Raw genomic sequence first — 22,315 nt, forward strand, 5'->3', positions numbered from 1 at the left:
TGCAAACATTAAGAATTGTAAAGCTTCTGTAATTATTTCATTTCAAACCAGGTACATTTACAGGAATCATGAACACGTACAATTTGACAACTGTCTCTCTATGCAGTCTACATCTTAGTGCAGTAAAACAAAGACTAACATAGCCAGATAGGAACTGCAAACCAAATGGTTACCAATATATTCTGAAATTTTAAGTAAGGGATCATTTGTGTCTGCACCAAGAAAAAAATACCCTTTCAAGCCTCATTCACAGCAAGCGGGGGAACTGCCAAGAAACAACTTGATGTTTAAACTTGTAGTTTTTGAACAGAGATTATATAAATAAATAAAAGTTAGCAGCAATTTTCTAGCATATATCATGCAAAGAGCTGTCTGTTTTATACGGAGATCATCCCTGCTGAGGGGACCTTAGGGTTGTTGTTTTGTTTTGTTTTTTAGGACAAATTCCTATGTTAAAGATCATGTTACGTATACAGCAGCACATTACTGTAATATCAATGTTTCTACATTTTCTGATATGGAAACTATGTGCCCAAGCCTGCAACCTCCATGCATGAAGTGCCCTCTTCGAAATCACTGTGAACTCTGAGTTGAGGGTTTGCATGATTCATTCCTAATTTACTCTTGTCCTATTATTAATGGAAACTTTACGAACCCATGAAAGCAGCACATTCTAAGCACAATCTGCCTTACATGTTTTTCCACATACATATATACCAGTGCAGCTGTCTCAAACTAAAATATCATTTCTGTGTTAATATCAGGTGGCTGCCAATTTTAACAAGTTGTCATGGGACAGATGGACAGATGTCCTCTTGGGAATGGAGTGAAATACAAATAAAATTTTAATTCCTCTCTCTAGAAAAAAATAGTCTGAAAAGTTTCAAAGGGGTAGCCGAGTTAATCTGTACAGGATAAACATAAAACAACCAATAGTCTGATAGCACTTTAAAGATTTTGAAGTGATACCAGACTGTTTAAGTTTAGTCTGAAAAGTGTTAACATGTCATTTGAGGTTCCAATATTTATGCCCAATGACATCCAGATGCTTCACACATTCTCTGATAGTTCTGTACACTCAACTTGGTATCTGAAGAGGGCAGAAAAATAGGTTATTTTTTGTTAATGTCTTCCTCTTCAAACTCTCTAACAATCACATCACCTACAGTTCATCTGTCACCAATGCAGCTGCTAGGGTAACTTTCATATCATCCAAAGAGTGATTCTGGACTAATTTGTTCATTCACTACTATTGCCTTGAGGTGTTTTTCCCTTTCTTTTTGATCACAAGTTGTTATCAAAATCATCAACCGCTGGTTTTAATCATCTAAGGCTTAATCAGATGACTGTTTAATCAGAGATGCTGTATGTATGTGAAAACAAAAACATATTTACTGAAGATCAAAAGGATAGATTCTAGACAGTGAGACTACTAATGGATACACCATCAGATTACGGATACCAAGAAAAAAGAACTTTTGGTTGGATAAAGAGCATGTTACAACAATGAACTAATGTTTGAAGTGTTTTCCTCTTAGCATGACACCCCTCTGGACGCCAGCCTGTAGTTGCTTTAAATTCAGGCAGGTAACACATAATGGAATGTAGTCTCTATCCAGAGATACGTAGCTCCCTATGAAAATTAAAGTGACTCACTTGCACATATCAAGAAAAGAACCCATAACTGACAGGGACAAAGAAAGCACAGATCTATCACCAACCCATACACCGTCAGGGGAAGTTTATTTTGGTTTCTGGAAAAGGCCGGGGCATAGCACACAGACTGCATTGCCAGAGATGCCCCACTTATGGAGCAGGGAAGCAGCTGTGCACAACTTGTACCTGGCTCAGTGCAGAGCTGGAGGGAAGGAGATCTTTGTGCAGAAACCAGAGCTTTGGCATGCTAAGAACACAAAGGTGATAGGGAGAAGGGAGCAAAGTCCAGGTATTGTATGAAAATGAAAAACACTCACCTTGTGCAAGGGGGGTGCAATAGGCCAACAAAGCCTGATTAAGATGCCATGCAAAAGGAGCCAAACCACCAAAAGCCACACAAAAACAAAAAAACCCTCATGAAAATTTGTGGGTGGCTGGAAATAACAGTAGGGGTTTGCACAGCAGCCTATAAGATTTAAATGAATTTCATTAAAATGAATTATATGAAAACCGCAACCAGCTCTCCCTTTGGGAGGTGAAAGCCTCCTTCTCAACCAAAAAAATCTCACAAAGTTCTGCATAATTCTTTAATTTGCTTCAACACCTTTGGACATGTGGGGCAATCCAATGTGGACTTCCATATTTGCATTGTATCTACGTTCTCTCTTAGGGAGGGGTTTATGAAAGTTATTCTTTTTTAGAGATAACATTATAAATTCCTTTCAATGCTTTGCTGAAATTTCTGCTCCACTTCACATTAACACACGATACCCACAAGCATTATTTTACCCAAATCATTGCATTTCAATGTATTCCAGAGTCCAGCAGAAAGAATTTGAGAGACAGAAATCCATCAGGGACGGCCAAACTTCCTGACCCTCTGAGCCACATACAAGTATCTTCAGAAGTTCTAGAGCTGGAGTGTGTCTGCTAAGGCTCGGGCTTCTCCCGAACAGAGAGGTGGTAGGGCTAGAGGATCAAGCAGCTTCACCCTCACAGGGTGCACCGGCTGGGTCAGGGCTTCATCCCCACTATCACTGAAGCCTTGAGTCCTGGCAGACACCTGCTGTGGGGCCCTACCACCCTGCTTCTGGATGGAAGCCCTGAGCTCCCCTGAACAGTCTGGTAGCAGAGAACGGAGGGAGGCAGGGGGATCTGGAAGTCGTACTTTAACCGTACATGAGCCACAGTCAGCTCATGAGCTGCAGTTTGGCCAGCCCTAGTATATAGAGTTGTGGGGGAAGAAGAGAGAGATAGAGAGGGAAGGGAAACAACAACAACAAAACACAACTTACAAGGATTGTAAACCACTTAATCCTCTAATGGCCTCATTAGGTACAGTCTTCAGCTGATTGTTCTGTAGGGTTCTGTAGAAGAAACTTTGTTAGTAAAAGTTTTTCACAATGATCTTTAAAGTAGTTTCTATTTGACAGAGACCCTGTTTCTCATTAGTGGACTTTTTGCACAAGAAAAAGCATTTTGGAATTCTCAAGATAACACAAATCTTACTGAATTATCAGCAAAAAAATACCAAATGGTAGACAGTTAGGGTTGCCAGATGTCCGATTTTGAACCGGACAGTCCAATATTTGAGCTCTCTGTTCAGGAAACAAATTGAGAAAATATAAATGAGAAAACATAAATGTGAGGTATTTTCAAAATAAGATGTAATGTAAAGAGTGTCTGGTATTTTTGTTGAAACCATCTGGCAACCCTATAGACCAGAGGTTCCCAACTTTTTTTGGTGCCCATGCCCCCTTGGCTTTTAGTAAACCTTCCCGTACCCCCTTTTCAATATGGAAGAAAATAAATTCTAGACTCAAGAATCCACAACTTTTTTCACTAACACTACTACTTTTGGCATATTTCAATTAGGATAATCTAGTTATTTACCAAACATTCCCCGTACCCCCTTGACAAGCTTCTCGTACCCCCTAGGGGTACATATACCCCACGGTGGTAACCCCTGCTATAGGCAGTGTGCACTGAAATATTAAGGAATCCAGCCTGCTCTCTAAAGCCATATAATCCTTTACCATTTCTCTAGCCACACGCACTGATTTTTGCCCCTCCATTTTGTTCTAAAATTGTACCATACGGTGGGATATACATTGGTGATTTTAAAAAGAGGTTTCTAAAGAAAGGTAGTGACGAGCTACATTAAGTTACATCACTTTAAGTTCTCATTATATTGGTAGTGGTAAAGAATATTTTCCATCAACAGCATCTTAAAGGCTGATCTGTTTGCTGTTATGAAGTGGGCCACTTAATGTCTTAAGAAAGCAGGTAACATATTTAGGTTTTAATATTATAAGAATTCATACACATTTTGGGCACCCAGCTTGAGATACCTTAAATGGCCTAATTTTAAGTACCTTCCTCACATCTACCTTACAGAGCTTCCCATAAGCAGTATTTCAGATCATGAGTTTTCCAGTCTTCCCTCTTACTCCTACGACTTACTCTTCTTTCTTCTCTGAGGACCTCCTTTTTCCCTTCACTGGCTTTCTCTAAGACTCTTTGAATCCCTGCTCTATTGGGCCTATCTTTGTGTAAATACATCTCATTTTAAGTGCTAAAATGTCACAACAGAGTTTTGTTTCATCTTTCAAATCTGGCTTATAACAGAAAGCTAGTTTCAGCCTTAATTATGGAGCAGCAGCTGTTGTGGGGACAAACAGGGCACAGGGAGAGAAGCACATTACTACTGCCTCACTTAGAAATCCTTCTAGTGGTCAACTTCTGTTACCGGAGTGGCTGTTTTACATTCTTTTCTGAGGGAATTATAATGGCACCCCAAAACTAGTAAGGTTCTCATACTAAACACATTACAGTAATGTCTGAGCACCTGATGGGATAAGAGGACAAAAGTCTCGGTGGCTTCCTCTGAACCCTCTAGGGTCCATTGTTTTTCTTGGTTTTGGACAGTCAGAGAGAAAGGAGAAAAAGATAGAGTCTAAGCCTGACTATTAGTATTTCTCTACCACAAGATGTATCTGGGAGTCAAAACCAGTACTCCAATAAAATGTAATAACTACAGTTTAATCAAGGTGATGGCTGTTTTTGTTACTGAATGCACGTCATCGTCACAGTTAGCCCTCCCAAGGGATTATGCAAAAATAACAAAGCAGTAAGGATGTTCATGTTGCTGTACTGTCTGAGCAAAAAAGTCTCTTTCTGTCCAGCCTACCAGTAAACATGCTGACGGTGCAAGAAAAACACACATAGCTAGCTGTGAAGCTCTAAAACGTAATTACTTACAGCACTTTGAGTTCTTTCAACCCAGACAAGGCCTTCGGATGGATAAAAGAAAGGTCATTGCCAGCCAATCGCCTGGAAAAAAAATATTATTACAATTCATGTTTTGAAAATACAGTACATTTACCAGTGTCTAATAGATGAAACCATCAATTCTCCAAAACCTGAATCATATTATATCTGTGGTCCTCACATTTACTACCATTCATTCACAATTACACATTTTTAGAGAAGCATAATGCATTAAAAATCATTTTGCTAGACCTACATTTGTGACTAACCCATTTAATCATACACTTTCTTTTACTTTTACTATAATTACCAGATAATTCAGTACACGGAGAAACAGCTCTCAGAAATTAGACCGCTCTTACGCAGATTTTTTCCAACTTGATATTTTCCTTTATAAGAATATATTTATATTAGGGATGTCAAAGTGTAGCTGTTTAAATGGGTAACTGATACGCTCCTTATCAACGGTTATACGTGGCTCCTGGTGTGGCTCCCATATAGCCGTTTGCCACTGTGCGCTGCTGCCTCTGTACCAGGTAGCAAGGTAGCAGCGTGGGGCGGCAGGCAGAACCTAGTGCGCACATGGAGCCAACATAAAAGCCAGCTCCCTGGTAAGAACCAGCTCCTGGGTAGCTGGCTGCTGTCCTGGTGGGAACTGGTACACGCCAGGAGCTGGCTTAAAAGCTGGCTCTCGGTGCACACCAGCTCCTGGGGAAGCTGGCTGCCACCCTCGTTGCAGGTGCCTGTAACTATGTAAGAGCTGACATTTTTGAGCGGTTACACACACAGTTAGCCAATTATCCCCATTTTAACATCTGCAGTTTATATTCCCACCCAGCCACCCATTCTCAGAAGCCCAAGTCCGGTGTCACTCCAAGAACATAATCCTGTTAACAAAATCAGAAGATTCTTAAGCCTCCTATTTATTACCAATTTAAGGAGAGACTGACAAATTAAAATTAACACACCAATGGATGAGTTAGGATTCTTCTTATGACCCTGGGTTTGAAAAATGTGTTAGCCGCTATCAATATATTCCTGGGGCTTGTAGCATAGGCTTGGTGAAAAGAACACTCAGTTATCTGTACATTTTTAATTTAGCTAGCAGCTTCTAAAGAAACGATGTACTCAAAGCAGCAATAACTAATTGCTAGAAGGAAGATTGTGAGAAAGTTTTGCTCTGAACATCTTGGATCTACTCAAGTCAACCACAAAGCTTTCATTGACTTTAGTGGGGCCAAGCCTCTCCTAGATAATGCAACACATATTAATAAACATTAATCATCATGACAATAGGGTGGAAAAGGTTCTTCAGAACACAAGACATAAAAAAAGTCACCCAAGCAATTTCAGAATCTCAGCTACTTATTTTTTCCCCTAGAATTCTCTTCAAACATTTTACTAACTTCCAGATTAGATTAGTACTTGCTGTGTGGTCTAACTTTGCTGAGCTACTAATATTTGTGACACTAGATGTTGTATGAAGGTAAAAAACGATAATATGCAGAACACCTGGTACTCTCTAACTGCCAAAGAATGAGAACATTATGAGAAAAAATAATTTCAGCCAAAATATTAGCTCCCTTATTTGCTGTATTATCTAAATTGCGATCTGAAGAGGTTCGTATAGATTATATAATGGAAATATACAATGGGAACATTTGCACAAAACAATCATTGTCTCTGACTACTAACGCTCATTCTATTTAAAAAAAGTTAATAGCAGACTATAATTTATCATCTTTGAACTGTGAATTGATGCGGCATCAAGGGAAAAACCCTAGCATATTTTTTCTAGAGGAGAGATGACAGTAATAACAATAAACACATCAACCTGAGTAATAGTAGCTGGTTTAAAACTTAACCAAAGGAAATACTTCACATAATGCTCAGTCAACCTACGGAAATCTTAGCCATGAGATATGCCAAAGGCCAAAAATATAACTGGGTTCAAAAATGAACTAGGTAAGTTTATGGAGGATAGGTCCATCAATAGCTGTTAGTCAAGATGGTCAGAAATGCAGTCACATGCTCTGGCTGTCCCTAAACCTCCAACTGACAAGCTGGGAGTGGACAACAGGCGATGGATCACTTGGAAACAGCTATATTATGTTCACTCCCTCTGAAGCTTCTGGCACTGAGACACACTACATTGGGCTAGAAGGACCACTGACCTGACCTTAGTGATGTTAACAAATGCTTATTTTTGTTAACATGTAACCACTGATTTTTTAAAAGCAATCACATGTTTATATGCAGGGAAGCAGGTGGGAGCTGGTGCTTGCAGGGAGCTGGCTTAAAAGTAGGCTTGCCTCATGTACTGGCTTCTACCTACTCTCCCCTCACCGCTCCCATCCTACACGCTGCTGCCTCTCTACCCCTCCGGGCACTGGCTCCTGCCTGCCCCTCCACACTGCTGCCTCTGTGGAAGGCAGCAGGAGCAGGAGGGGGGGGGGGGAGGAGGAAGAGGCAGGGGAAAGCAGCTCTGTGGGAGCCAGCACGCATGGAAAGCTGGCTTAAAAGCTGTCTCCCTGCATGTAATGGCTCCCATGTGCCCTCCCCCGTGCCGCTCCCTGATGTGCTGGCTCCCCCCACACCCCCTGCACTTGCTACTTCTGATAGGGTATGTCTACACTAGCCCCCTAGTTCAAACTAGGGTGACTAATGTAGGCATTCGAATTTGCAAATGAAGCCTGGGATTTAAATATCCCGGGCTTCATTTGCATGTTCCCAGGCGGGCGCCATTTTTAAATGTCCCGTAGTCCAAACTGACTGCCCGCAGCTACATGTGACAGTCAGAAATTAATCCGAACTAAATCCTTAGTTCAGATTAACTGTTACTCCTCCTGCGATGAGGTGTAACAGTTAATCCAAAGTAAGGAATTAGTTCGGATTAACTTCTGACTGTCGCGTGTAGCCGCGGGCAGTCAGTTTGAAGTAAGGGGATTTAAAAATGGCGCCCGCCCGGGAACATGCAAATGAAGCCCAGGATATTTAATTCCTGGGCTTCATTTGCAAGTTTGAATGCCTACATTAGCCACCCTAGTTCGGACTAGGGGGCTAGTGTAGACATACCCTCAGATGGGTAAAAAGGTAGCAAAATTGCTGTTTTGTTCATCTCTCCATGTGTGTAAAAAGATCACCCAAGATATTAATTTGGTTTCCTACGTAAATGTGCCTATGATTGAAGTGATACCAAAATAATCTTCTGCGTGTTAATTATCTCCCAATCCACCTGACAAGAACAGAATTTTGGGTTATAAACAAATGGAGCAGTGACCGTCTTGTGTGAACAGGAAGGTAATGGTTTAACAAGTGATATCACTTTCCATGTACTATCAGGCCAAAGAAAAAGGGAATTTATTATGTTTTGTGAAGCTGTTTCACAGATGTCACTTCAGACTCTGCCGGCATGAAAACAAAGGAGGTGTAAGGTCTGACAAGATGGTTTAGGCGATCATGGTTAGAATCCACCAGAAGAACTGTGGTTGTAGATCCTGATTTGCCAAAGACTTAATAAGCAAGAATGTAAAAAGAAGCCCCACTGAAATGAATGGCACTATTCAAGTGCACAAAGGACTCAACAGACCTGGAGTTTTAATATGCATCGTTCAGGCACACTACTTTTTTAAACTAAAATAGTACCTAAAAGCCCCAATCAAAGCTAGGGGCCCATTTTGCTAGGTGCTGTATAGAGAGCCCTACACAGATACATATGCTGTTTCCAAATCTGTATGCGCAAAAGTGAGCCACAGATATCAACACTGACATCCACAGGTGCAGATACGTGCAGATATAAACTGGATATCTGCAGCTTTACAGGGCTCTAGCTGGAGAATACTTTCCAATTAAAAAATAAAAATGTACTCTTTCCTACCCTCTCTAATACAATAAACTACAGAGGTGCAAGTACAGTGTTGCCTACTTAGTAGCATTTGCCTACCACTTAGGAACCTAAGTCATGGGCTGGGACTTCATTATATTAAATACTATGCCAACATGGAACAAAAAGATGGCCTTGCCCCAACACAGCTTCCATTTGTAATTTTATGGTGAGTCTGTCACTATGTTTTTCTTAAAGCCCCAATTCCTGGAGACAGGTAAACACATACAAAACTCTCTTGGTTACATGGAAAAATAGAAGATGTGACCCAAGCATAGTCTAACGGATCTCATACCAAAGTCCAACCTCCTTCCCCAAGATCCAGCACACAACTATATTTTTAAATCTCATTATTTTTTGGTGAGGAGGAAGGGCTGGGCCTAAGATGATTGTTGATGTTTTAGAATTCAAACAATGGAAAAACTTGATTGGCAATGAAAGCCAAGTAAGTTCAGTACTACACTTCCCAGCTAGCTGCCCTAAATGGTTTGGATTTAAATTTTTTCTTTCAAAAGTGCCCATGCCTTTCTTTTTAAATAATTTCCTTTAAAAAAACCCTACACTGAGAACTAATAGAACTAGTATGTTTAACACATGTTGGGCTCCCTGCAGAGTGTATAATGAGTGCTTATGAACCTGTATTTTGCCGGTTTTCAGCAAAACACAGCTTCTTTATTTTAAAATAAGATACAAACTTGATTTTTTTAAACTCAAAATAGAAACTCTTAAATCAACACAAATGTAAAGTGAACATATAGCCCAAAATTGACTTAGACAACTATTGACATTCATAACCTGTTAAAATAAAGCACCATTCCCCACAAATGTATGAACAGCAGCAGTTGTGGTTCTAAGTGTTAGGTTCTCTACCTAACTGGGCTGCTTTTAGGGTTGACCACACACCTGCCACAAAAAATTTTCTTTGAAGAAAATAAAAAATTGAACACCAAGCCCATCCACTGTCATTGAAGCAAGGTAATGTGCACTAGAAACAAGACACAACTCAGGCTTGCGTGACTTTAAACAGGAATACTTAGTCTACCTCAAGGCAACTCTTGTTTATTCAGCCTGTTGCAACCAACCAACCGACAGAACGGCAATCCATTACATTTCCATTTAGCCTAAGTCTGGCAGCCTTCCAGGAAACAGGATGCAACTGGCCAAGTGTGCAAAGGCTATACTAATCAGTTTGCCAAATATACATTTATCATGCACGTACTAGCCTGGCGGGGGGGGGGGGGGGGGGGGGGGAGTAGCTTCTCATTAAGAGGCTGCAACTACAGTTACCCAGTAGGCTCCTTAGCTCTTTGCCATGGATGCAGAGGCTGTGCATCAGATGTCCTCTCCCAGGGAACAGGTAAAATGGGCACTATGTATTCCATTGTCCCCTGCTAGATTTGGCAACAAAGCAGGGCAGGTTCTGTGGTGGGGAAAAAAGGGGCAGATGTACACCCTCAAATGGGCTGTAGCAAATTCCTCCATCCTAATATCAGAGGGGCCGAAGGAAGAACCAGGCCTCTCAGAAGTACAGTGGTTTGTGAAGTAGCACATCTTATGCCCTCTAAAGCCACAATCTATCCTAAAGTTATTTTTTGGCATCCCCTTAATTTCTCTGGCAAAAGACTCATGAAAAAAATGCAGTTATGTGATGAAACAGAAAGTGATGAAACAAAAATCAGCTATCAAAAGATCTTGATTAAATGCAAATATTTATACTGTCAACAGCAGTGCAGGGAACAGTACAGCTGCTAAAATCTGAGTAACATTACCCACCTTCCCCATACAACCTTGTAAACATTTTGCAGATTATTCTTGCTGTCACCACTTCTGGCTCCAGATATGCTTTCACCTTCCATTTTCTGTAATTATTCTTAAATCGAGTTTGGCTATTTCATGTCCCACTGTGAGCTGAAAAATTATGTGTGGAGGAAGGTTTGCACTTACTCAGGAATATCACTATGAAAGAATAACTAAGATTTTCTTGAATAGTAATAGAGATAGCCGTGTTAGTTTTTCCTTTTGTTTTAGCAAGATACGATTATGTAGCACTTAAGAATTTCTTTTTCACAGTGGTCTGCTCTCCCTACATCAAAATCTCCAGAATATCACATTTCATGTTTCGGTTGTTTGCCAATGTCATAAGACAAACTTAATTCAATCGGCTTTTACTGCTCAGGAAGGATGGGTAGGCAGGGACTCAACCAGAAGTGAGAATTAAGTATCTTGCATTGTTCAGAAAAATCTCTCTAGCCAATAACTTCTTGGCCGGAAGTAAATGGAATTTTAAGTAAAATTATGTACCTGAATAACTTGGACCAGAGTGGGTAATAAAATGGCAGTGGATTAGCCACTATATTTACCTGCACTTCTGCAGGTACCAGCTATCGCAGCTCCCAATGGCTGTAGATCACTGTTCCCAGCTAATGGGAGTGGTAGGAAGCACCGTGGACTTGGACACCATCAGGAGCTGTGACCACCCATCCCTGCAGAGGCACAGGGAAATATAACAGTGGGGTAGGCACAAGTTTGGCTAATCCTGGCGGACTGGATCCAGCCTGCGAGCTGGTATTTGCCCACCCCAACTCAGACCCTCTAGCAGAGAAACATCTGCCCCTGAAGTCTGGGAAAAAGATGAAATAAAATTGATGGTGGAGTCCCCAGGCCAGCCACTACCGAGCAGGGCAGGGACAGACAAGGATAGTTTGTGTGCATCAAGCTGTTAACAGGTCAGGTAGCCTGCTTCGTACCGAGAATTCAGTGGATAGCAGCATTAAAAAACAGTAGACAATAATTAGCAACATGGGCTGGTCCCAATGGCCTTAAAGAAACCTTTGATGAAGGAATATGAAGGGCTACACCAGGCATTTTGATAACTTCATCTCTTATTATCCAAGTCACTCCTAAGAACGTTGACTCAAGACACCCTTGGAAGCCCTCTCTCTGTTCTTGTGTTTCAACTAGGGTTGCCAGGTGTCCAATATTCACACTGACAGTCCGGTATTCTCTGAATTTTTCCCTGGCCAGGAGTCGAAAATGCCGGGCACCTGGCAACCGTACAAACACTCAGCGCCTGGCCTCCTCCCTCCCCCCGAGGTTCCCCTTGGCCCCCCAACACCCCCAGGTTCCCCAAAGCTGCTGGCACAAAATGGCTGCTGGCCAAAAGACCTAGGGAAAGCAGTGCTTCCCATGGATCTTAGTGCTCAACCGCTCACCTGTTCCTATGCCTGCACTCACTCTTAAAGGGGACATGTTTTATTTTAATTTTCTTTTTTGGCTTAATAAGTCCTTGGAGTCCTCCTCTCCCCCCATCCCCCGCAACTACTTTTGTCTCCTCCCCCCCCCCCCTTTTCCCTCCTTCAACAGATTTTTTTCCACGTTTTTTTTTTCGGGGGGGGGATGTTCGGTATTTTTGTTTCAACCATCTGACAACTCTAGTTTCAACCCAGATGGTGGTGAGCCTCAAGGTATTTGAATAGACTATTAGGTCCCCTCCTCTCCCTGTGAAAATCTTCACACACAAAGATCTGCAGTAAATTTCTCTCTGTGGTTTTCTAGGATGCTTCCCATCCTAGCTGTGTCTCTTGTTTCTGTAATAGCATGTTGACTTTTGTATGTCTGTCAAGTGTTTGCTGTATAAATGCATCTGGGTTAGAGTACTTTGCCTGCTGCTATCACTTACTGGAGTTCCTCGTTGCAGCTTAGGATACTGGTGAGGAAAGCAACACTTAGTTATTGTAATATTTAATAAATAATGTGCCCTTTTTTATTAATTGTTTTCTGGCAGTGCCTAAGGACTTCTGTAAGGAATCAGAGCCCTATCATGCTAGATGCACTGCAGACAGATACCATAACATGTATGTTGTGTATTAGCTCTGACTATAGAGGCTCTTTGTCTCTGGCTTCCCATCTGAGTTCTGGGATACTGGATTTTTATGTAAATGAAGGAATTATTCATTTTTTATCATCAAGTTAAACAACCCAATACTCAATGAAACTTTAGAATAGTATTAGCACAGCCTTTTTAAGCAACCCCAATTTAAAGGCCACATTCACTTAAATTCAATACAAGACATGTTTTCCGCCCAGGGACAAGAAGGATGCCTCTTTTAGCCCAGGCTTCTTCTCATACTAGAAGAGCTCAACCCTGGTGGCCTTAGTATAAGCTCTTCATGCTATTATTTGTAAAGCCAAACTAATAAACCGAAAAAGGAGGCGATTGCAGTTTAGTGCTGATGAAACTGGAACAAAAGGGGCATCTAAATTACACCCTAAAATATACAGTATGAACGCAAGCAGCTGTGAAATTTCAGCCAGGTGGTCATCTGCAGCTAGAGCCAAGACGTTCTTAATTCTTGTCTTTTTTCACAGACTGACTTTTCTTCCTGACTGCAATCGTACAGCAAAATACCAAACATTTCATTTTCTACCATCAGTGTGCATTTTAATTAGTTCTTTTGTTCCCAAAACAAGCACTGCCCAGTAAGGGTACGTCGAGACTACATGCCTCTGGCGACAGAGGCATGTAGATTAGACTACCCGGCATAGGAAAATGAAGCGGCGATTTAAATAATCACCGCTTCATTTAAATTTACATGGCTGCCGCGCTGAGCTGATCAGCTGTTTGTCGGCTCAGCGTGGTAGTCTGGACGCTCAGAGGTCGACATCAAAGGCATTTTTCGACCTCCCAGGTATGCCTCATCCCAGACGTACCCTAAATGTAGCTCTCAGAAAATTCTAAAGATGGGCAATCAAGACCAGGAGCATCTTAAAATGAAGTAAATTCCAGAGGCCATTAAACATTCAAGTAGTTCTTCAGTCTCCCTCTTCTGGTAAGTTACATTTACTTTTATAGAGCTCTTGCTCCATTCGCCCTTCTTTCAGAAGAAGAGGTTAGCCTTCCTTTGACTCTTGCGAAAAGGAGAAAGTCCTTATTTGTCCTATTCTGATAATTCACCAGGCCATCCTTTGAACCACTGGCCACCACATTACTATAATACTTATCCATGAAAGTGGCTTTCAGAGTGCCAATAACATCTGCAAGACGAGTGGGCATAATTGCAGCCTTCATGGCTGAACTACCGTTCACTACTTTTACTAAAGGTAAGGTCATATTCAGGCCTCATCCCAAATTTCAGCAGTCTGTCACACACCTTCCATTATGAACTGCCAGGTTCGGGCCTGCCCTGGCTCTCTCGGGGTCCCCTACCTTGACACTTCAGTGCCTCCCACAGCTGAGTGTGTAAGGCAGCCTGCTAGTTCTTAAAACTATCTACCCTTGGGGGTGGCTTGCCCCCCTTTTCCTTGGGGAGCTGTCCTTTGCTCTTGTCTGGGCAATCCTTGGGGATCCTGCTCTGGGGTTCCACCCTCCCTGGACCACTCTGGTCCTTTCTAGGGGGTCCCTTTGTGGGAAATCCCCACTTGTGCCCAAGCACTCCTTCAATGCTTCTTCAGGAGGCTCTTTTGTTCCCTCCCCATAAAAATTATAGTGGAAGGGACTTGGCCCATAAAAATTGAGGCCTTGCCCATAGAACTGCACACCAAATGCACCCCTGTTGGGGCCCTTCCTCCAATGCTGCTTCAACCTGCACGGGGGGGTTAGGGTCCCACCCCACTTTGGGCGGTACCTATTCCTCAGTTTCCCTCATCCAGGGTTGATGTCTCCTTTTCTGAGTGATCCAATTGCACCTCCGCTCCTTGTGAGGGGCTAGGGTTACCCATTACCCCCAGACACGCTTCCCACCTGTTTGTCCCCGCGGGGTTAGAACACTGCATCGGGACAGTGGGCAGACTCTGCCTCTTGTCAGGTCATAGAATACTAGGACTGGAAGGGACCTCAAGAGGTCATCAAGTTTAGTCCCCTGCCCTCATGGCAGGACCAAATACTGTCTAGACCATCCCTGACAGACATTTATCTAACCTACTCTTAAATATCTCCAGAGACGGAGATTCCACAACCTCCCTAGGCAATTTATTCCAGTGTTTAACCGCCCTGACAGTTAGGAGCTTTTTCCTAATGTCCAACCTAAACCTCCCTTGCTGCAGTTTAAGCCCATTGCTTCTTGTTCTATCCTTAGAGACCAGGAAGAACAAATTTTCTCCCTCCTCCTTGTGACACCCTTTTAGATACCTGAAAACCACTATCATGTCCCCTCTCAATTGTCTCTTTTCCAGACTAAACAAGCCCAATTCTTTCAGTCTTCCTGCATAGGTCATGTTCTCTAGACCTTTAATCATTCTTGTTGCTCTTCTCTGGATCTTCTCCAATTTCTCCCGCCTGAGTCAACCCACAGAACCCCAGTCCATACTGTCCAGGCAGTCCCGCTTCCTATGCCCTGCCCTTCCGCATCGACAGCAAGTCATTGTGCCAGGCCCCACAGGTGCTCCTCGGGGAGCCTCCTTCCTCTTTGGGCCTCTCTCAGAAAGGGGCTCTTCCAGCTTCCTCCCTGGTTCCTTGTCCCTGTCAGGTAGGCCTTCTCTCTGGGAAACCTCCATCTCGGTATACTCCGCCGTCAGCCCGACCACTGCAGCCACTGTGTCAGGCTTGTGGCGCCTGACCCACAAGTAGATATTCTCTGGAAGGGCTTGCAGCAACTGCTCAAGTACGAGTGAGTCCATTATTTTTGGCACTTTCTGCGTCTCCGGCCTCAACCAGCGAGTTGCCCAGTCTACTAACTTTTGGTCAAACGCCCGGGGCCTCACAACTGCTGTCCATCAAGTTGACCAAAATTTCTGCCTGTACTTTTCCGTGGACAGACCCACCTGATTCAAAATGGCTGCTCTCACTGCCTCATAGTTGTGGGCTTGATTATCCCTCAAGCCCATGTAGGCTGCTTGAGCCTCTACTGCCAGGTAAGGAACCACACGCAGAGCCCAGGTAGCTCTCTCCCATCCAGCACCCCTGGTTACCTGCTCAAATGTACCCCAAAAGGCATCTGGGTCACCTGCTGCCCCCATTTTACAGAGTCCCAGGGCTGGTGGTTGGGTGCCATTCTCTCCCCCAGGACTCAGCACTTTTTGCAGGAGTTGCTGCTGTACCTTGCTCTGCTCCTTAATAAAGTCCTGCAGGCTTTACTGCTGCTCTGCCTGCCAGGTTAGCAAGGCCTGTTTCTCGGCCTGGTGAGACTACTGGAAGCTTTGCAGGGCCTGCTGCACTTGCTCTTGCTGCTTGATGAGCCACTGCAAGGTCTACTCCATCTCTGGGATGCCAACCACTTTTGCTGGTGCTGGATCCCACTCCTGACACCACATGTGGCAAAGTCTTCACCCTGGGACACCTTCTTTGTCTACAAACCAGCAGGACATCCCTTCTGGTGCAGCACCTGTGCCTTTTATTGTCAGTTTCCCACCACCTTCTATTTAGGCTACATCTATAGTACAAGCTTCTTGTGGAACAGCAAATGCAAATGGAGCACTCATTTCTATAGGTCACACATTTGCATTTCCTCTTCCTTTCCCTTTTGCGCAAGAGGTTTTTGCGCAAGAGCCGTTCTTCCTCAAAAAATGGCAGAAACATGCATCTCGTCAAGGCATTTGATGCAAAGGCAATGTCTGTCTGAAAGTGACTGAGAATCCTTACAGTAGAGAGACTTTTTAAAACCAGGCTTTCCTGGCATGTTTCATGTCTCTGGGATTTCTCTCAAAGGAGAAAAATGGCAATTGGGAAATATATATTTTTAAAACTAATAAACTAATTTTTCTAAAAGAAGGAAATGATCTTAAATGATCTTACAAATATTTGTATCTAAAATATGCTAATTTTTGTCACTGTCTCAGCACAATGCTATATGTTTTCCCATCTTCAGCCAAGGACAGCTGAGAAGTAACTGAGGGGGGAAGGGGTCAGGAAGTGAAGCAAACAAATCCAGACATTGCCACGAGACCTCAATTAGACACACGTTCCAACTCGGCACTGCTACCAAAGAGCTCCAATCAACAGCTCTAAAACATACCATCACCTGGAATGGAGCATCCACAGGGATGTCACTAAGAACTAATGATTACTACATGCAACTTGGAGTCAGGGATACTAGATTATGTTCTCAGCTCCACACCAACTCACCCTAGAGTATATCTACACTGCAATACAAACCCAAACCTGGTCTCGAGCGTAAAACCCTTTACAAGGGTCTACACTTCAACTGTGCTAGCCAGCTTATAAATCACTTACTTACCTATCTCCTACTAGCCCTGAAGTACTGATAATGAACTGGTGTGTTATCACTTAAATATTACTCACCAACCCAGAGTAAATAAGGAACCAGGGGTTTAAGAGGCTGAGTGTAGAAATGAAAATAAGATAAAGGTCATAAAGTCAAAGAGACAGTGTGTTTTGAGTAAGTTGAACCTCTGCTTTCACACTATACAATTTTCTGACACCCTGAATATTAAGTCTTTTTGAAGAACTGATGGGTTAGAGTATTTGGGTTAACTTGGTAAATCATGCAACAAAAGAGGCAGTGGAAATCACATGGCTAAAACCCTGCATATTATTGTCAAGAGAGGGGTAAATATCAGAAGGAACTAACTAGTCACTTGGAAATGCATCAGAACATCATTAAGTCCAATTTTTGGTTAAGAATTCATATTAGCAAATGGTTTCTGTTTTTTCACAAACATAATGGTATCTAGCTGCATTTCTTTTATAGCCCTCTATAAATACTTTATAGGTGTGGTTAGGAAACTCTGGCCAAATTCTTCCAGGATTTTAAGTTTCCATATCAAGTTCAGAGATCTAGCATGTTAACATTTTGTAGAGAAAGTACTTCATTAACTGCTGTGGCAAAAGCCTTGGTGGTCTGCTCCGCAGTGACTTTGACCACTGCAGTTTCAGTAACTTGTAAATTACTTCCAGATGAGTATCAGTTACAGCAAGATGGAGAATTTTTACAACAACATTTATAAATGTTGCAAGAATCCTAGAGGCATATGATAAGTGCACTGTGAGCTTCTCCGCAGTGAGAATATGGGTGTGTGTGAACAACACTATTTTCAGGTAGTTATTTGTACCTAAATTTGTACCTGCAATTATCTGCAGGTAGGGATGATATTACCACCCAAATAGACTTCCAGATCACATGCTTAGGGCAAGTCTACACTTACTGGGAAATCAGTGCTGTGATCGAGCTACTGGGGATCCATTTAGAGCAGCGGTGGCCAACCCGTTTATGGATGAAGAGCCAAAATAGCAGTGGATCCAGTGCAAACAGCTGAGAGAGAGAAGTTGTTGGGGCCCAAGCAAACTTCTGTTGGCCGCAGTGTCAGATGTCACTGAGCAAAATGGCACCCTGCCCAGACAAGGAAAAAAGGTCAGAGTGGGGGACCATGAGAACAGCTGCAGGTGCGGGAGCCACAATTTTTCCTTTGAAGAGCCACATGCGGATTGTGAGCCTTGGGTTGGCCACCACTGATTTAGCAGATCTAATAAAGACCTGCTAAATAAACTGCTGATCACTCTCTGGTCAACTCCAGTAGTTCTCTAGAATTAGCAGCATAAGGAAAGTCAGTGGGAGAGTTGCTCCCTTAGACTCCCCACTGTAGAGACCCCACAACATTTCAACTTAAGATGTATATCAACTCCAGCCACGCTATTTAGGTAGCTGGTGTTGCATACCGTAGGTTGACATTGCCTCAATGTAGACCTGCCCTTAGTGACGTTGACTGCACCTGTAAGTTAGTAGATACATTTTTAAATTCCTAGTACTAAGCGTCTTCTTTCCATTTTGTTAATATTTCTCTAAGCAGGTAAAAAAGATTCCTGTTTAAAAATGTGACAGGCCTTCAAACAATCCACCTCCCTATTGCAACAGAAATAGTTGTTTCAAATGAACCTTGCTCCTTTTGTTATCCCCAAGCAAGGCTCAGTGACCTAAAGTATGCATCTAACTGCCTCCATTTATGCATCATAACATTCTGTGACATTATTTGGCATATTAATAGCGTATGAGATAGTACGATCACCTGAGAGTTTGTGAAATTGAGGAAACAGAAGGCAGGCAGCAGCAAGTGGTGCTGATGCCCTGGAATAGTGGTGCTCTTAGTCCTGTATGATGTAGGAGCTGGGCAGCAGGAAGCAGCAGCTGCTATCCACAGTTCCTATGACCCATTAAAGAACAGGTTGTACCTCCTCCTGGGACTCTCTAGTCTAGCAACATTCATGGACTGGCAGGACCATGGATGTTCCTGGAGCAGGTATAAGGGCTCCAGGACTCTGTGGCTGCTGCCGGCCCCCCACTACCATACAGAGTTCTGGCCCCTGCTGCTGTAGGGTAGTGGGGGCCGGCAGCAGCCACAGAGTCCTGGCAGCCGTGATAGCACCGGAAGCCTGAGAGCCCCAGTACCCATGGAGATCCAGCCTGGAGAGGCAGCAACGGGGCTCAGCTGGAGTACTAACTGGAGGCAGCCTGAGCCATGTTGGGAGGGACTGACCCTCGTTCAGCAAATCCCCTTGTTCGGGAACCAGTCAGGTACCGAGGGTGCCGGACGAGAAAGGTCCAACCTGTACTACTCCATCCCTCTGTGGCTTAGGAGCTGCACAGGTGGGGGATTACCTGCCGCCTGGGAATGCCACACACTGCAGAAGTGCAGTTGTTGCCTTCTGCATGCCTCACTCTACTTCACCTATGACAGTGCTGCAGCCTGTTGCATCACTAGTGCCCGTGAAAAACTTCCACTCTCCAAACTGGCCACTCCATCCTCCTGCCCCAAACATTCTGAAATGGCTGGGGAAAAGCTGAGGAGCTCACAAATGGTTTTGTCTGAATGTATCTGGCATAGTGGGGTCTTGCTCATTAGCTATTTAAACTATTTATCAAGCACCTTACAGATCAAAAGAATGAATGCCCATGTCAGAAAGCAAGGGTCCTGCACCATTCCTCTCAACAAGTTCCACAGGGCAACTTTTCAGCTTTCATTCACAAAGATTCTGTAAGATCTTGCTGGGTTTGTTTTTGAAGTGGACCTCTTTTCCACACAACAAGCTGCATTTGGGTTAGAAGCATATTTAGACCTTCCAATAGATTAGTTGCATTGGTGCATAGAGCAGTTCAACTGCTTTTATCTGCTCGCACAACTGCATGAGAAAAAAATGAATTTTTTTGGCTTATAGCATTTGCTACAGGTGGGCCTCAGCACTACACTGGTGTGGAACATATTTTGTCATTGGCATTTCTGTGAGCAGGTTTCTTGCTTCATCATTCAGAGAAACACAGTGAGCTGCAAGGCAAGCAGTTATTTTGGGTCTAGCTCATTCAGTCACCATTTGGTTGTTAGTACTTCACCAATTCAACATCTACATTTCTTAGATAAGGAACCTGTCTCTTTCAAGATCTTCCTGTCACACGAAGTTTCCAGATTGTTCTGAAGGTGAATCAGTTCACTGAAGGGACAAAGATAGGTACAGCAGTCTTCAGTAGTGACAACGGATGTGGCAGCCCTCCCAGGAGTATGGTGTGCTGTCAGTGCTTACAAGTCCTAGGCCAGGCATGCATGTAGCCCCTGCACATGCAGAGTCTGACATGGCCAGGGCAAAACCCTGATCCATCACGGCCCATAGCATATCTTGGGCTATTACATCAAATTATGTTTTTCTACATGGAAGTTGCAATCTTCCTGGACAATGAATCTCTGTACTATGACATTAGGTTCAGTTGAAGCCTTACTAATTCTTCTAGAAATGTGGCTGACTCTTGTTAAATGAGTAAGTCTGATATATAAATGTGTTGCCACTGAATTCATATTCCGGCCAAACAGACTCAAATGTGTGTGTGGGCGGGGGGAGGGGATGGGGGGGGGGGAAGAGACAAAGACTTGCTTTTTAAAGCAAACTAGAAGAGATGATGAACACACAGCCTCCACTCTTACCCCTCAAAAGCCACAAGGTATTAGGTATCTTACTAGGACTAGCTTGTTTGGCTCCACCATCGAACCCAATTTTTATGTTGGATGTCAAGTCAGGAATCTTGTGATCAGTTCTCATACTAGCCACCACTTGGCATTCAATTGTACAAGTCTAAGGTAACTGCTTGTCAGCTGACACAATTCTACTAGTCACTGTGGCATTTGACAGGCTTAGAATATGCAACAGTTGCCTGTTTGATGTTGATCACCTTGGAGCTTTTTCCCTTGGGTGGAGTCTTCTTGTATCAATGATCATTTGGACTGAGTAGGTTGGGTATGTGTTAGTTTCAGTGCTTCTGGGGATTCCTGATTCCCACGGTACAGCAATGGTGAGGAGTGATTTTTGGGACAGGGATAGAGTGATGGTGCAGCCAAAACGGTTGCTGCTTGTGTAGTGTGGGGGTGTGTGGGAGGTGTCATCTTCCCCACTGCCCCTTTGTCATCCAAAGCAAGGAATGGAGAAACCATAAAAGAAAAACTCTCAGCTCTTGGGCCTTTGTGACACACACACAAAAAGGACTCAAGGATTTTTTCATTTGCAACAAAGACCTGAATGTGTCAGAATGTTTTACACAAATACCAATTTTATTCAAATATTTTGAACTGTTTATTTCAACACATTATATAACCACACTAGCAAGTATTTTAAACATCCAGATGTTCAGAACTAGGGATGTTAAATGTTGGTTAACTGAATAGTTGATTAACCTCATGAATTCTTCTCGGTTACTTGACTATTCTATAGTCTCTGGTGCTGAGGCCAGTGTGCTCCCAAGAAGCCCCCTGCTATTCCGTGCTGCTGCCTCTGTTTCAGAGATAGCAGCATGGGGTTCCAAGCAGGTGGTCTCCGAGAGGAGCCAGTTTAAAAACCAGCTCTCATTGTGGACCAGCTGCCTGTCGCCCTGTGCTACTGGGTGGCAGCAGCCCCTGTCCAAGGGGCAGGTCCGACAACTCCCGGACCCAGCACAAGCAGGAACTGAGCTGGGCTGCCTGCCCGCCTAGCTCCTAATGCACTTTAAATGCAGAGCCGCAGCAGGGGTAGGTCCCGGACCCAGCACAAGCTGGGATTGAGCTGGGCTGCTGGCCAGCCTGTGAGTGAGAGTGAGAGTTAGAGTGAGAGAGTGTCGTCTATAACATTAACTGATAAGCTTTTGCTTATCGGTTAATCGACTACACTATTACATCCCTATTCTGAACTACAGCCTAATAATTTAAATAATTTTTTAAAAGGGGCCACTTCAGAAATGTATGAAGTAACCCTGGACCACCGTGGAAGGAGCAGGGCCTTGGGTGGAAGGAGTGGAGCCAGGAGACTACTCATGCTCACCCACCCACAGACCCTGTTTGGCCTGGGGGCAGAGGGAGCACGTGAAGTCTCCTCCTGCTGCAGCGCCTAGACAGAACTGGTAGCGATTCTAAAACAGCTGATGATTCTTTCTAGGTGCTGGGGGGCAAAGACTTCATGCGCTCTCCCACTCTCAGGCCAATCAGGGTCTGTGGGTGGGCAGAGTGTGAGACGTCCCTCACCCTTTGTCTCCGCCCTGCCAGGGCTTCACAGCGACTCAAGAGAACCTCCATGTGCCCCTGGTAGGGAAGGAGACTTCACATGCT

At 43.5% G+C, this 22,315-nt stretch overlaps 1 protein-coding gene across 2 annotated transcripts in view; it reads right to left on the minus strand.

Annotated features, from left to right (window-relative positions):
* The window catches only part of LGR4 (leucine rich repeat containing G protein-coupled receptor 4), a 124,301-nt gene that overhangs the window by 40,097 nt on the left and 61,889 nt on the right, over positions 1-22,315 (minus strand). For both annotated transcript variants that reach the window (XM_006111507.3, XM_075927775.1), the window contains exons 3-4: positions 4,918-4,989; positions 2,952-3,023 (exon numbers count right to left, since the gene is read on the minus strand). In XM_006111507.3, the coding sequence (XP_006111569.3) occupies positions 2,952-3,023; positions 4,918-4,989 (144 nt within the window). The remainder of the gene's footprint in view (positions 1-2,951; positions 3,024-4,917; positions 4,990-22,315) is intronic.

Source organism: Pelodiscus sinensis, chromosome 4 (assembly GCF_049634645.1).
Source record: "Pelodiscus sinensis isolate JC-2024 chromosome 4, ASM4963464v1, whole genome shotgun sequence".
NCBI lineage: Eukaryota > Metazoa > Chordata > Testudines > Trionychidae > Pelodiscus > Pelodiscus sinensis.